This window comes from Aulonocara stuartgranti (genome assembly GCF_965226115.1).
Source record: "Aulonocara stuartgranti genome assembly, chromosome: 18".
NCBI lineage: Eukaryota > Metazoa > Chordata > Actinopteri > Cichliformes > Cichlidae > Aulonocara > Aulonocara stuartgranti.
This window is the reverse complement of record NC_138954.1, coordinates 26,395,695-26,412,154: the sequence shown is the minus strand read 5'-3', so window position 1 is coordinate 26,412,154 and position 16,460 is coordinate 26,395,695. Positions and strand designations below refer to the sequence as shown.

The 16,460-nt window shown below is 40.5% G+C and overlaps 1 protein-coding gene across 1 annotated transcript; it reads right to left on the bottom strand.

The window, feature by feature from the left end:
• Nucleotides 1-6,644: 6,644 nt before the first annotated feature.
• On the bottom strand, nt 6,645-16,460 carry LOC309693421 (leucine-rich repeat-containing protein 52-like). The gene is made up of 2 exons (XM_082512595.1): nt 15,344-16,460; nt 6,645-8,532 (listed from the first exon to the last, which is right to left on the bottom strand). Exons 1-2 carry the CDS (start codon nt 15,990-15,992, stop codon nt 8,204-8,206), a joined length of 978 nt encoding a protein of 325 aa, XP_082368721.1. The 5' UTR covers nt 15,993-16,460; the 3' UTR covers nt 6,645-8,203.

The following is a 16,460-nucleotide window of genomic DNA, read 5'->3' as shown; positions in this document are numbered from 1 at the left end:
CTGATCCAGAGGCAGCATTTAACACAGACTCGCCTTCTAAACTTTAAACTCACAGTGGCAGCCCTGTGTTAAAAGTTTAAGTGCTAACAGCCAGAGAGGTGTGAAGTTCAAGTCATGAGAAGGGTGGAAAAACAGCACTTCCTTCGAGGGTTTTTATTACAGTTGTGCTGTTACTCGATAGCGTAGAACTCCACTTCCACACAGGAAAAGACGGCGTGTGATGAGTTAAAGTGACTGGAGAGAACCGAGCCAAAGGACAACAGCGCTGTGCACTGTTACAGGTCTAAAGTTTCTTTCTGTTGCTCGAGGAACCTATCAATATTTAAGTGACACGAGGAAGAAGCAGACAGAAGGATATCAAACGGACAAAAGCAAGGGGGAAAACATGGAAATGGTTTGTAAAAAAGAAGAAGAAAAAAAGCTGAGAAAGGGCCAACGAAAGTCTAATTTGGTTAATTAACAAGAAGTCAGTAAGAGGATTATTTATAAAGAGAGCTTCCTAAAGTGACTGATTATCTTTACTATTTGTAAGAAGTAAAGACGGAAAGGGGTTCATGATTCTTTTAAAAAGAAATTAACAGAAGTCAAATCCACAATTGAATGACTGTATTCACTGGGCTGACTGAATTAAAAATGGACGTGATTCTGTCAGGCAAAATTAGTGTATGTGATATATCACTGATGGTAGACTATAGTGTTTGCTAGATGTCAAGTGTTGAAATACAGAAATTCTGGAGTTTCAAAATTGACCCAGGTGTCTCCGAAGATTCGAGCCCAAGATTCTTCATTCAGGTGTCAAAGTTATGGAGCTAATACTGATTCAACTTGAAGACTATTAACTGTTTACTGTGAAAGTACAGGGACACAGTACCTTTTGGGCATGCCAACCTTGACCCTCACTTGATCCCTGAAACTCCTTCCCTGTGTCTCTCAGTTGCTTTCACCTCCAGCCTCATAATGTGCCTGGACTCCTATCCTTGAGTGTAAGGCAAGGCAAGGCAAGGCAAGTTTATTTGTATAGCACAATTCAACAACAAGGTGATTCAAAGTGCTTTACAGAGACATTAGAAACAAAAACAAATAAAAAGCATGATTTAAAATTGATTAAAACAAGCAAACAAACAAACTAATTAACAAACAAACAAAACAGTATATAAAATCAAAACAGATAAAATCAGAACAGTAGATAAAATCAGTAGTTAAATGTAAGTTTTGAAATTTAAGCTTAAAAGTGTGGATTTGGTGCTTTATTCAAATGCAGCTGAGAACAGGTGAGTCTTCAACCTGGATTTAAATAAACTGAGTGTTTCAGCTGATCTGAGGCTTTCTGGGAGTTTGTTCCAGATATAAGGAGCATAAAAGCTGAATGCAGCTGTATTGTGCAAAGATGTCCAAGAGGTGTTTTTTGATGTGAAAATGCACACACATACAGTGCAAGCAATCCTGAAGGTCACTACATTATTTCATTTGCTCCAAAAATTGAAGTATTAAAGCAAAAATTTGCAAGACTATCAGTGCTAGAAGCAGTTAATGTACAGCATATGAATTAGATATGAAGCTTTTTTGTATTAAGCTAAGCTTAACTCATTGTTGGTATTTATCAGACAGCAAGAAAGTATTCTGTTCAGAGAAAGAGAGAAGGGTGGAGATTGGCAAAAAGCTAGAAATAGGCACGTCAATAGGGAAAATGGCAGGTGCAGATATTTCTGGCCATATGGCCAAAATATTTAAGAGACAAATACAGCAAGGGAGGGATAAAGTGACATTTAAGAGATAAGAGGAACAGAGCCAGTCAAATGAAAATTAAAGTCCCTTTCATGCCAGTTGTATGTGCAAAAAATACCACAGACCAGTTTGCAAAGTGCCTGTCTCAGTCTGAAATACCATTGTGCTGCTTTTGAGTTGGAGCTTAGTGTGAGTAAGCATCTCGTTATCTCACTTGTGCAGCCAGCTCCGTTGGATTAAAACAACTGTGCACTGGCCTGGGTGCCCAGAATACACTAATGTAAAATGCAACACATCTCCAGCTGCGAATGTCTGTGTGCCTATTAACTTGTGTGCGACGGTCTCTGCAGTGCATATGTGCCTATTGGCTTTACAGGTTTTTGACTTGGAAGCTAATTAGACACCGGCTAGCCTTCTACATACCCACAGAGCAAGAGCGGAAGAAAACACGTTTCAAGAAAAGAAGAGGAGGAGAGGAGACATCTAAGAAGGCGAAACAAAAAAAAGAAGAAAAAAACACTTCTCCAGGCAGAACTGTGACGCACAAAAGGACACACCATCTCCTCTCCAATGACCTTTTATTGCTGGGGAAGGATACAGAGTTGGCAGGCCCCTGAGCCTGTGTGGAAATACAGTGTGTAACAGCAGCAGGACCATCCTCCTCTTTGCCAAGTGAAGGCAATCAATCAATAGCCTCTTTCCAAGGAAGGGATAAGTAGAAGTTGTCAATATTGAGTCCAATAGAATATATACTGCAATAAAATATATACTATATACTGCATGTGACAGAAATCAAATCAAACAGTAATGTTATTTTGCAACAAATCCCACGACACAAATAATTTGCTTTGAGAATGTACTGAGATCACAATGGAGGAAATGAGGGAAGCAAAACTGGTGGAAAACCAGTGTTTGCAGATCCTGATCCTTCTGTGGTCAGAAAGTAACTCGGAGTATAAAACAAGAACCCTCCTTAGCCTTCGTGTGTTCACAAATGCATGCAAAAGAAATGCATTTCAGTATACGTTAAAGTATTTTCTTTACAGGCGTACAGCATGTATCGCAGATTTGTCTCAGCTAACATTAATTTGGGTCTGATTAATGATGAAATTCTCACATAACAGCTGTAACACTGACACCAGATTTCCACCCTTCCGTGGAAATATCCCCCTCATCTCCAAGTTCAGTTTAAGTCATTCCACTATTCCATGACTAAAGGATTATTTTCCAATTTGATGTGTGTGTGTGCATGACTGTGTGTAAGTGAACATGTTTGTAAGTAGATGTGTCAGAGGGCTATTACGGTCGGTTAGAGCCAGTCTTACTTCATGTCACATCTCCCATCTGCAGGCATTTTTACATTGGCCCGTTTGCCTCCAGCTCAGTGGGTGCACACAATGGTGCAAAAATATGAGCAGGAAGCAGGGCTGCAGGAGCTTCTGCGTCCAGTAGCTGTGTGCATTTCTTTGTCTATTTACTGAACTGGCTCGCAGTCACAGCTGTAATGTGACCATATCCAGTTGGGCGCATCTCTGTCCTGGAGCACATCCTGACCACTGCCTCAGCTTGGCTTTTGAATGATGGGATATGAAAATGAAAACAAACATCCATTCGCAAGCACCACAGCTGCCTTAAGTACTGCTATTATTTCAAAGCCACAGTTCAACATCTTGGGAAATGTGCTCTTACTACTTGCTAACTTGCCAATGGTCAGATCAAATGATTGTTGCCCCTCAGGTTTGTATGTTAATGTGATGCTGTAGCCAGTTGCTGCTGAACTTAGATTAACGTGGAACCAGAAGGAAACAGCGACCCTAACCCAACCTGCCAAATGAATGTTACGTTTTTGTTTAAAGGAGCACTGCAGTCCTATATAAAATAAAAAATGGCAGCTTTTAAATCCTTTTATGGTTCTGTGAATAGAAAGAATCGCTTCTCTTGCATTACCACTCTGCCCTTTGAACACCTGTTCTGGTGCTATGTAGCTGCAGTTGTAGTTGGTGTGTAACCATCATACACTAAAAAACTGCTGGTCTTCAAAGTTAACTAATCAATTCATCTAGCACTTTTTAAACCCACTTAAATTTTTACCTTTGTGTTATGCCAGCTTAGTTTCCTTCCAAGAGCTAAGCTAGTTGTCTTCCCCTATTTTTATGCTATGTTAATAACCTGCTGGCTTTTCATCAGATAGACAAGAGAAAGCTTTCTACTTTATTTTACCATCAGAAAGAAAGCAAATTATATCAATTTTGTTTGTGATGCGAAACAATACTATTGTACTCGCTGTCAGAATCAGTGTTAATAAGAGTCTTTCTACCCCAAGGGGAAATTAGAGGCAGAACCAAGGCTTCTGTCTCTGTGTGTTTAAGCATACGTGTGCCTAAGTATGGGTTGACCGTGAAGCACGGGGGTGTAACAAGTGCAAAATGTTCCATTTTACTTCATCCACTTAAATATTGAAATTCAGCTCATTCACGTGCTATGCAACAGGAAGCTGTTATTACTCAAAACCAAGCTTTGCAAACCTTCACCTTGTGTAAACGAACAGAGAGGGAGACGTGGGTTTTCCTTGTCATTTCATGTGTGTCACTGTGCTGACATGAATTGGGGCAATCAGCTATCCTATTTCCAGTCTGCACCCTCACCCTTGCCTGTGGCATCGCATGGCCTAATCAGTAAGCTGCAGCAGAAACTAACACAGGCTCACAGTCAAAATGATCGAGTTTATGTATGTATGTGTATACATGAGAGTTTAGTATGGAGACCTGAATAGACCTGCACATTAAGCAATGCATTACTGACAGAACCCATGCAAATATTCCACCCAAAGCCATAGAAGCAATCAGGAGCACAGGACTGAAGGCATCTCAGCATACTGCTGAAGTAACAGTATATATAATTATGCATGTACCAATCAAAACATCGGTACATGCATAATTATATATACTGTTATGAGTCAGCATTAATTCCAATCATCTCTCTCTCTCTCTCAAGAGAAAACAAGCAACAAAAAATTTGAATTATTTTCTGACTGTCTTATGTTTGTGGTTTATATTTGCTTTCTTCTTTTAATAGCTCTTAAGGATGCAACAAGAAAACCTTTGTACATCAAACGCTGCCATGTGTTTGCCGCGTGAAAGGCCTGTGGTGACCAAAAATAAAATACCTGTGACACCACCTCTGACACATCCATAAATACTGTGTTTATAATATGCTATTATTGTGCATTCATTTCATCACATAAAATATAAAACCCTACCTTTTTTTTTCTTTTTGGACAATTCACAAGAATATGTGACTGGAAGTGCCAGTAAATGTGTGAAGAAAGGTTTCTCACTATTAGATGTAGATCACATTACAGAAAGGCATCAGTTTGTGCAGTTGCAGTTCAAAAAACCTTCACATGTTTCGGCACACAAATCCTGCCACATTCAGTCGACCTTGACATTATCAGAATAGCAAATTAAACCCAAAGCCATGGAAACAAAGTATTGTATAGCTAAATATATTTTGGCTCTCGTTAATTTGATTTAATGTGTGTGTGTCTCAAAATGTCTTCAGTAAAGTATTTCTTTTCTGCTTTGCTTTCAATTCTGCGATATGTTATACTTGGATACATCTAAACATTTGACTTCAAACACAGGAAAAAAGTATCTGATCTAATCCTTCGCATGTCTGTCATAGCTTTTTTTTTTTCTTTAATCAAATGAATAATTCTGAGACAGGAACAGTACACATACAAAAGGCAGACTGATGTCTCGGTTGAAGCAAGTTGATACTAAAGTCAGGGTCAATGGAGAGCAATTCCAGATAAGTATTAAAAGCATGGAAGGTTTGTGACATGGAAACCTGAAGCACAGCAAGTGTTCATGTTTGCTATTTTGGGCATAAATAATGTTTGTCTTTGCACAGTAACTCAGTCACCAAAAAAATACAAAGAATTGTTTTTTTTAAGCATTTTGAAATGATCACAAATAGGATGTTTTCGTATGTTACAGGAAATCCTATTTCATTCTTTAATGAACGTATACACACCTTGTAAGGCTTTTTGGTGCATTAACAGTGCATGCAGAAGTAGATAGGACACTGCACTCCAACCCAACAGAGTAGAAATCACTTATCACATTGTCCTGTTTGCTCGCCATCCAGCAGGGCCCACTGCCAAAACAGATCTCAGCAGCTGGCATTTGTGGGCTCTCTCCACTTCACAACAACTGTAGAACCTTAACACAAATACGGCCACAGCAGTTTGTTTCTGGGCTAATGATTAAGGGAAAGATGGATTACAGTACAAAATCATGCCCCAGCAGTGCACGGACTGACACTCTCACTGTGCAGAGTCACACATAAAGCTACATCGTACACTCTGTCACATACACGGGGATAAATGCACTCCTTAAAAGGAGTTCCTCCTCTCCTTCCTGTCATAACTGTAGGTGGAGCGACAACAAGACATTTATAATGTTACACAGAGGAGCTCGAGCTGTGTCACAATTGTATTGCTTTGGTTAGTGCCATCATGGAGGTCCTTGAGAAAACTGTCAGTGTAAACAAAACAATTCTATATAAGATGGCTGTATGGTTTAACCAAATAGTGTTTGTGCATTTTATAATACTAGGAAAATGTTTTGTATATTTGAACTGGGTCTATAGTTACTACAGAAGATTTGGCAAACATTTCTAGTTTCCTTCTATTGGATTTTTTAGCGAATGCTGTAAACCAGACATGTAAAAAATGATGGTAACACAAGATTAATTCTTTTTTCTTTGAGTGAGAGGCATATTTGTATCCATCCACTAAATATAAAGCCAGTACATGGTTAGCCTAGCTTGGTATTAAGACAATGGAACGCAAACAGCAACATTTTTTCTTTGATGGTTGGTTTTACCTCATAGATTTAGAACTAATCTAGCTCTCACCCTATGACAGCTGGATGCATGGATGCATGGATATTTTGACTATGGCTTAGATATAATTGTCCGACTTAGATGTCTAAACTTATCCACACACATTTGTTTAGCTCTTAAATGTCTTAAGTGGGATTATTTTGCTATAATTTCCTTATAAGTTTAAACCTCTGAATGTATTCAGCATTGCTGCTCAAAGATGGATGTAGCTTCTGTTCCTAAAAGGTGAAGCTAATGTGAAAGTGCCTTAAACCTGATTCTTTCTCGTGGCCAGCAGGGGGCGACTACACGGTTTCCAAACAGGAGTTCAGCAGTTTAATAATTTATGGCAAAAACCGCCCTTCAACTCCCGCTGTCTTTGACTTCATTAAGAGTTTGTTTTTGTTTTTTAAAAATAATAGCTATATGGTCTCAGATGCTAGTTTCAATTCTTACTGAATATAGCATGATGTTTAGTTTGTAAACCATGATCCCCTTTAGAGATGGCTTATGGTTGATAAATCATTACTGTATGAGTGTGCAGTGTCCCTCCATTTCTCACTCAGATCCACCACTTTCTTGTCACATCTGGTTTCAACATCAGCAAATGTCTGTCTTTTAATAAAAAAAAAAAGTCTGTGTTGTTCATTTTTCACAGTGGTCAAGATCTTCTGTGCCCAAAACATATTTTTTCCTATAAACGTTATCAATGAGTTTTATTTTTATGATATCAGTGCAGTGAAACAGCTATGGGCCAATAGCTGTAGACAGTAGGTGAAGGTCTTTTTTGGAGGAAAATACTTTTGTGCTCCTTCACTGAGCTACAAATCCAGTTAGAGCTCTGTTTCTGTCAAGCAAGCCGTCAACATCTTTAGTTCTGGTATCCAGCTTTCCTCAGTACATCCATAAAATAACCATAATAAAGCATCTTAGAGGAATATTCAGTGAAAAATGTACCAATAAAAAAGACAAACTGATCTGGAGAAAAAAAACTACAACTACAGTCACAAAAACACACTTTTCCTACTCAGTGTTAACAATATCATCAGCAAAGCACAAACTGTAAGCCACGTTTTCCGTCTTTATTTCAACTGGTGTTACTATAGTGCAGGTCGCAGTTCACAGGTAACCTGGGGGTAGGTTACTTTTAGCTTAAGATTCTATCTTTGCCTTGTCTTGACTTTTTTTTTTTACTTTTAAACTTTAAAATTTCGAAAAGCTGATTTTAAACTGATGTGAAGATCAGTCAGAAATATCTCTGTGAAAACATATTCAGAGTTTTTCTGAGATATGTTGTTTTTGAGTTTTTTTAATGCTAACTTTGCACATAAAGTAACAAAATATGTGGTCATATATTTGCATACATAGTCTATGTATTACCCAAGGACTGGAGACCTCCACTATGGCGACTACAGTGTGTGTAACAACACCTGGAAGCCCACTAAAAATGATAGAAACACATTCCTTGTTCCATTCATTAACAGATCTGAGCCTGATAAACGGACCCAGTTTCATGAGACTTCTCAGACAGTCGTGGAAGTTGAAAGGAGGCACTGTGGGAATCCATGGCGAGAGGGGTGGGATTTTTGTTTTAAACAGTATGTGAAGTTTTTAAATTCCCATTGTCATGGCCACTCCTGGTGCTCGCAGCACGGCCTGTCTCAATGCTTTCTTCCTCGTCGTCCATCTCGAGCTGCTCGTCTTTCTTCTTGATGTAGCGCTCATAGAGCACCATGATGACACCCATCACCCAGGCCGACACGGTGCCAGCAGCGAAGATGACAAAGCCGATGACAACAAAGAAAAGGTAGTCCCAGGAGCCGAGTGTTTGATGACATAACGTCCGTAGCTGGATGCCCACCTCCCCCAGTCGACGGCCCTGAGTATCAGCAGGTGAACCGCACACCGTCTGGCCCTCATCTGTCACACAAAAGTACACCAAGGAGGAACGGTGAGGATTAATCATGGGACAAAGTAACATATCAGCATTTTTCTATTGTTAGAACTCAATCCTTTTTTTTCTTCTTTCTTTCATAATATCAAAGAAACGCACCACAGACAGTTCACAGCTGTCCTAGAGTGGCACCGCTCGAGCGATGTTGTTACTGTTAAGTGACATTTTTAAGACACAAGGCAAGTGAAAGTTCATCAGATCTTTTTCTATAAAAATATTGTTTTCTTTATGATTATTAATTTAACTTTTTATTAATACATCATAAGGTGGTTAACTCTCTAAAGCCTGAACCATTAATTTTTTTTGTTTGTTTGTTTTAAACTGGAGAATTTATTACACCTTCTAACAAATTTTAAAAAGTATAATAGTATAATATAAGTTTCAATTTGTATCGCTTTTGATACATCTGGCATTTTTTGTGCAATTTATTGCTCACAGTTCATCTTAAACAAACCACACTGATGACATAGATGTCTGGAAAACACATGTATTAAATATGAGACACTTGGTGTCAGAGGGTTAAAGCTGCTTTAAAATCAAGATTTCTCTATAGGACTAATTACAGCAGAGCTGTTCAAGCTCCTCAGCCTCAGCATCACACGGTCTCCTTCTGTTTTACTTCCAGGCGACTTATCCTCGCTGACTGTAAACAAACACCTCACAACTTTTATCGTAATAGCTTGAACCATCAACAAATAAACAAACAAAAAAAAAACCAGGTAAAAATGATCAATAAATCAGTGGTTCAACTTTCTAACAGATCGTACAAGTTCAGAAAAAAAAACTTCACCAAATAATAAAAGCAAAAACGTACAAAATAGTAGAAAATGTGACAGGACACATATAACTCCTGTTATCCCCTCCACTGTACTATATCATTCATCCCTCCGATCTCTTCCAATTATCTTTATCAGAGTCGCAGGGAGGCTGGACCTTATCCCAGCTGCCACAGGGTGAGAGGCGGGTTCCCCCCAGGACAGGTCGCCAGTCTGTCACAGAGCTCTTTCTCTCTCACACGTTCTTCATCCAGTACTTTTACTTATGTACAGCAGATGTGTGTAAAACCTTTGCATCTAATTAGCATATGATCTATGAGATCCTTTGCTGTGAGAGTTGTAACATAATGCAAAGTACGATATCATACATATGGCATTAAAGAGAGCAGCCTTTTGAATAATTCAAGCATGTTTGTACTTGTTTTCCTCAACATTTGTAAATGGCAGCATCCTGAGACGAGGATATCCAAAACTCATTCACATTCATACTTCTAAATAAATAAATAACCAAAAGGCATCAAATTGCATCATAATAATGTTGCTGTTTCTTTCAGAAAACTACAAAAGCTTTAAGAGCTTCCTGCGCTTCACAGTCTGCTGTTGATGCAGCATTATGTTAACAAAAAAGAAAAAATCATGGATGAAATATTCAAATTCCTTTTCCCTGCACAGGATTAGTGAGTGACTTGAGCCTTTGTGTCTGCTTGAAACCACAGATAATAAGGGTTCTCATCATCAGGGACTGGATATGACTTCACTACAGTACTGAGACCTTGCTGAAATCCACATATTCTAACAAAATATTGAGTTCATTCGCTTTCGGAAAACTGCATGAACTATAATTTTAAAGCCCTCTGAATGAAAATTAAACACACCACATTATAGGTGTTGAGCCCTGCAGCAGCTCACCAGAGAGGCCTTTTTTTTAAGATAACAATCCTGAAAGCTGGTTGAGTCTTTTGTTATTGTGAGCAAAAAAGTGCAACACAGCAGAGTGTGGCATCTCCACGCGGCCACTGTTTTTAATTGGCTTCTGTTTTTTCAGAGCTTTTGTGCTAGGAGAAATTCCCACTGGGAGAGATGAAAAGACTTGGAAGTTTCTGCACAGGGAACAGTTTCCTGTAGCCCCATTTTCATACCAGCATGCTTAAAATACCCTGACTCTTTTTGCTGTGAGATGCATGCCATGGAATTGTAACATTCACACAACCCTAACAAACAGAGGAAAACCGAGACATGACCATCAGAGAATAACTGTAAACTTACTGCACAACACTTACATAAACATCTCATTAATATTGAACAGAGTGATCTCGTCGCACAAACCGCTGATAAATAACAAAACATTCATAAATATTTTTTTTTACTATGAAAAATGACAATGAAAACGTTTACTCATGTATTACCCTATAATTTTGTAGCTTTATGTCGTATGTAGTTGGTCACCCAGCTGCCAATAGTTTGCTGTATTGGACAAATTGATAAGAATTCAAATAGACTGAGAATGATGAATGTGATCTTGCCCTTGACCTTAAGCACAGTTTGGGTGAAGATCCATTAGGTGGTCATTGTGTGCAAATTCAGATCATTGTAGCAGAGATCATTGGTCTTTCAGCAAGGTAAGCTTTGACTTTATGAACATTTTACTGTATTCTGTGTTATTTCAGCTGACAATTTTAGATGACAATAAACAATAATAATAATAATAATGACCGTCAAAACATTTTATATACAGTACTGTGAAAAAGTCCCTCATTTATTTCTGTTTTAATAGAAAAGTAGGAAATAAGTACAGCTTACATTTATGGTATGTTTACACTTATACAGGAATATTAGACATAAGTAAAGTTTGTCTGAGCCAATCCATGACCATCACATTTAACTTTACAATATTTTGGTATACAGACGAGTTCATGGTCGACGCAGTGACTGAAGGTTGCCCTGGTCATCACCCCTCCACCACCGGGCTTTACAGCTTTTGTGCTGATGTGCTGTTTTGGTCCAAATGTGGCACTGTGAATTATCGCCAGATATCGCCATTGTTGCAGAAGTCTTGTAGTTTGTTCGGATGCAGCTTTTTAACCTAAGCTGTCCTGACATGTTCTTTGTAGAGATAATAAACTTTCTCCTGGCAACCTTTCCAAACTGTTTGTCAAATTGTACTGTCATGAACTTTAACATTGAACATGCTAGTTGAGGCCTTCAGAGTCCGAGATCTAGCTCCTGTTTTTTTTACAGGTTCTGTAAACATTGCACAGTTTGAACTTCAGGTAAATATGCTGCGACTTCCACTCCTGGGAACAACTGTCTTGAATGTTTTCCACTTGTGAGTAATTTTTCCCGCTGTAGAATGACGGACTTCGAATGGTTTAGACATGGCTGCACAAACCTTCCCAGACTGCTGGCTGCAGCAGCAATCGCTTCTTTAAGAACTGATGATCAGTGCATTGCAATTAAGTGCATTTCATTATCGGCACCTAGCTGCATTCTGCATTTTAGCTTAATTTTTGTTAAACAAATAATGACATTGTGTAATATGTCACATCCTAATCTGAGGTTATGTTTCCCAAATTTTAATACCTGCTAAGGACCAAATCATTTTTATTATGTCTTGACATGAAAAAAAACCCTAGAATTTAAATCATCTACACTTCCTTTTCCAAGTATTGGCTTTTTATGAAACTACTTTAAGAGACACATACGATTTTGAAATATTGGGCTGATGCCAATCCTGATGTTTGAAGTAACAGTTTGGCTAATAACCAGTTTGGTTTTCTTTAATTCCCAATTTCTGCCAAAAACAAAGAAGAAAGAAAGTTGTTATTATAACAGATAACTGTACTGTTTTCTTTCAGTTCTTTATGTGTTTGTGATTAATGAAGATCGACCACGTCCATATTCACTGATGACCTCACATGAATCAACAAGGCCATTAAATGCAGGTGTTTAGCCGTTATTGTTGCACCCTTAATTGCTCCAAGTCAACTCCAAGTCAACAGCATTTTTACTTGCTTATTGTTATAGTTCAGCTGAATTTGTTTACTTCTTTCTGCATTTAACCTGCACATTCAGTCTTTTAGACTAATTCACCTATTTGTTAATCGCTTTTCTTTCATTTTTATATCAACTGTTTAGTTAATATTTTACCTAATTGTTTTCAAATGTTCACACTCAATTACTTTTAGCTGTTTAAACCTATTCCGCTTGCTCACTGGCAACACATATAAAAACAGGCTCAGGTTGGTGGGAGGTGTGATTTGACAGAGGGTGACAGGGATCATACCGTCGCTTTCAATCAAACTACTCGACAATTCCATCTCACTGAAATGTATGCTTCCCCTAATATATTATTCACTGTGCGCTGAAATCTCTGCTTTTATGCTCAGAGAAGCTCTTATGTGTCTCAAAGATTAAAAAATGAGCATGCAGCTGAAGAACACGAGGAGGCTCTGCTCCTCTAAGCTTAATAGCAGGGAAAATTCAAAGTCTGCTCTGATCCTCTCAGAAGCTTCTGCTGCTGCTCACTGTTCACACAATATGCTGCTCAAATTCCGACAGCCCTCCATGCAGACACAAATACGTACAGTGTGCATTCCCACTTAATGCACTGTACATGCATGTGTCTGCATGAGATTTAAGTTTCCAATCTGAATCTGCAAATGGTTGTGGATGCACATGTCCGCGTGTGTGTGTTTGCATATGCAGGTATGTGTGTGTGAGGGGAGGCCTGACAGCTAGGAAGGAAACCCTTATGGCTTCACCCCCTATACCCCTACAGGGACTGACATCAAAGGACAGGGCTTTCCCTCTCTCCTTCCCCCATCCACACTGCTCTATTTCTAGACGCTTTCCTTATATAACAGCTGAGAGAGTGCTAATCTAGCCAGGAAGGCGAGACAGAGGAGAATCTGTTGGTTCCTTCCTGAGGCTTTATTTCTTTCGCTCCCTCTCTCCCTGTCTCTCGCTTGGTCTCGATGCATTTCCTAAACCGAGGAGACAAGGCGAGCCATGTTGCATGAGCCAGGTGAGACCCAGGCAAGCGATAACAGGCTTGGGAGCCGGAGCTTGCAGCTGAAAAACAACCGTCTCTAAAATGTTTTTCTACGCCCCCCCCCAGAAACCCCCTTCCCACCCCCCAGCTACACAAGTATGCTTTGTCTGTGTTTAAACGTCTCAGTGCACAAATCAGTCAGTGTGTAAAATCTGCGCCTGTGAGGGTGTGTATGTGTGTGAGTTTCTATAGTGTTTACCAAAGGCTGCGTGTAGATGTAGAGAATGTTTGTATCCATGTGTCCGCCTTCTCCCTCGCTGGCAGCTGTCACTGGAAGAGACTCAACTCCAAATTAAGCTAGACAAAAGGCAACGAGAGGCAGGAAAATGGGACAGCTCTTGCAGGACTCCTTTTGGACTCAGTCTGAGCTTCACAGGGAGCATGATGAACTATAGTGTGTGTGTATGTGTGCGTGTGTGTGAGAGGGAAAAGAGCAGGGGATGCCTTTTTAGTGAGCGTGGCAGTTGTATTATAGCTGTGGTGTTAGAATTATGGCTGGCTTCTTGCTCAGTAAATCACACTATAAATAGCAGCTGCCCTTTTGCATAGTGACACATCCACACCATTATCCACGAGCATAATAACTCAAAGTAAGAACGATGATGGAATACCGGACACATTTATCAGCTTGACAGCAACAAAACAAAGGGGATCAATATTTGATGGTGGAGCCATGATCCATTTATCACGCCTGCAACGCAGGAGCCTGATAGCAGATTGATTAGTCATTCTCAGATTTAAAAAACAAAACAAAAAAGAAACGCCTTGTTTCCTTCATCACTGCAGAGAGCAGAACAGAATTTATGAGTAAAGTCGCCAGAAGACAAATCAAGTGGGTCCCTGCCTACGATCTTCTTTCACCCTCTTTGTCATTTGATAGTCTGATTGCTGCCACGCTCCACTGCTGTCACCTGCGTCTCATCCCACTGAAAGATGAGAGAGGAGTGAAGTTACATCAAACTAACAGCACATTGCAGAGTTGTGGTGTACATGGATACCACATGGCATGTGTGTGTGTGTGTGTGTGTGTGTGTGTGTGTGTGTGTGTGTGTGTGTGTGTGTGTGTGTGTGTGTGTGTGTGTGTGTGTGTATTGAGATGCAGACATGACAGGGAGTGACATGGTGTGAGGGAAATCCAGTAGTTAAGCCTCTGCATGTATTCAGAAAGACAGAGTCATTCTTTCCTTGAGGGAGTCAAAAGGAAGAGCTTTGCTGCCATTTTGCCATCATGTTTGAACATCTTTTCTGTCTTATACGAAGAATTTTAATTATGTAAGGTGTGAAAAAACAAAAAATATCACAGTTAAAGGACTGTCACTTTGTAGAAGGACACCAATCTCAATTACCAACCAACAAGGCAAAAGTTTCAGGGCCCCTGAAGCTCTAATGTATATGTGCATATGACTAAGACCCAGATAAATTAAACGAAATCAAATGACCTTCAAACTATATTCCACAGAAGATGGGACAAAAGGGGTTCAATAGCTGATTTTGAATCAGTGCCTTGTGGTTAAACTGTGCAGACGTGGGGATTTCAATTCAGTGATTTCAAATAATAGCAAAAAAATTCTGCACATTAAACAGAAGTAATTCCAGCTTATAAACAATGACTTAGCCTCTAGATTCACCATAATTTTTTAGCTATTAAAGTAGCCCTTTGTCTGTTTACTTCTAAAGTGCTTCTTCATATAAGTTGTTGCTTATCGACATACAACACAGCTGGATTTATGAAAGGTGCTGCGCGGGCACTTTGTTGATCTTATTAGTGGATGCTGTTCTGTTACTGAAAGAACCTCCATCGGGAGGCCAGTTTATGTAACTGAGAATTATCTAACAATTAAATGGAGTAACAATGTTTGTGTATGACTGGCTCTCTGGGGCCTCTCACCAAAGCAAATGTAAGTGATGTTCTTTGTTGATAGAAAAAATAGAGTAGATAACTGACAAGACCTTGGAACTTGAAGCCCTCCAGATGGACCCACAAGGACAGGTCCTCGTTGTCGCATTCGCAGCTCCACGGGTTCCCGCTGAGCCCCACTGAGCGCAGGGCGGGCAGCGCGATCAGGGAGGTGATGTTGAAGACCGTCAGGTTGTTTCGGCTCACATCGAGTACCTGAAGGGCCGCGTTCTCCCTAAAAGCGTCCGGGTGAATTTCGGAGAGCCCCGGATTGTCCGTCATCCTCAGCATCACCAAGCTCGCCAAGGGGCCGAACGTCCTGTCCTCGATCCGGGTCAGAGTGTTGAAGGAGAGGTCCAAGTAGGCCAGCTTGCGTAGATTCCCAAAAGTGGACTCTGAGATCTCCGTCAGAGAGTTGTTGCTGCAGTCCAGGTACACCAGGTCAGAGAGGTAGTTGAGCGCGAGAGGCGGTAGCTCCGCGATACGGTTGTTTGAGATGATGAGCTGCCGCGTGGCCAGCGGAAGGTTGACCGGGAAGGTGGTCAGATGCTGCCCAGCGCACTGGACCACAAGTTGGTCGTCACACACGCACCTGTCCGGGCAGCCAGTGGAGATTACCGGGGATGAGGGGACCGCTTTCGCGAGGAGGAGCAGAACTAGAAGCCGCAGGGGTTGCGCGCTTGGCTGCGGGGCAAGACGCATGACACCGCCGAGGGCTTCATCAACCCTGTTTGGACAGAGTCGGTCGCAGTGACATTCTTCATTGATACATCATCACCGTGCGAGCCGCTTGTCCCAAGAAACGATCTCCGCCGAGGTCAAGCCCAAACGTGCCCGTGGCAACCTCTCGCGCGTAATGTCTCAGTTCATCCTGTCTGTTGGTTCTGGATCCGACGCGCATCCGCTGTGCTGGACTTGACGGTCGGCTGCCTTGGTGCTGTTTCGAATTTCATGAATTTATTGAGTGTATTCTGCTGACAGCTGTTCGCACGTCGTAAAAAAGCCGACGTCCTTTGATGCTTCGCTGCTGCTTGCAGTCAGTTGTTCCGTTACATGTTTGCCATCCTCTCGCTTTCCGAAACTGAATCCAAATAAAGGGGGCGCACTGAAAGGGAGGGGGGGCTGCGGAGTGATCTCACGCTCGGGAGTGAGATGGAGCGTGGGGAGTGG

Excerpts from the sequence above, each read along its gene's own strand:
- LOC309693421 (XM_082512595.1), bottom strand. The coding sequence starts at position 15,992 with ATGCGTCTTGCCCCGCAGCCAAGCGCGCAACCCCTGCGGCTTCTAGTT. Across the intron at positions 8,533-15,343 it reads GGAGGGCTTCAAGTTCCAAG|ATGAGGGCCAGACGGTGTGC; the intron begins GTCTTGTCAGTT and ends TTTGTGTGACAG.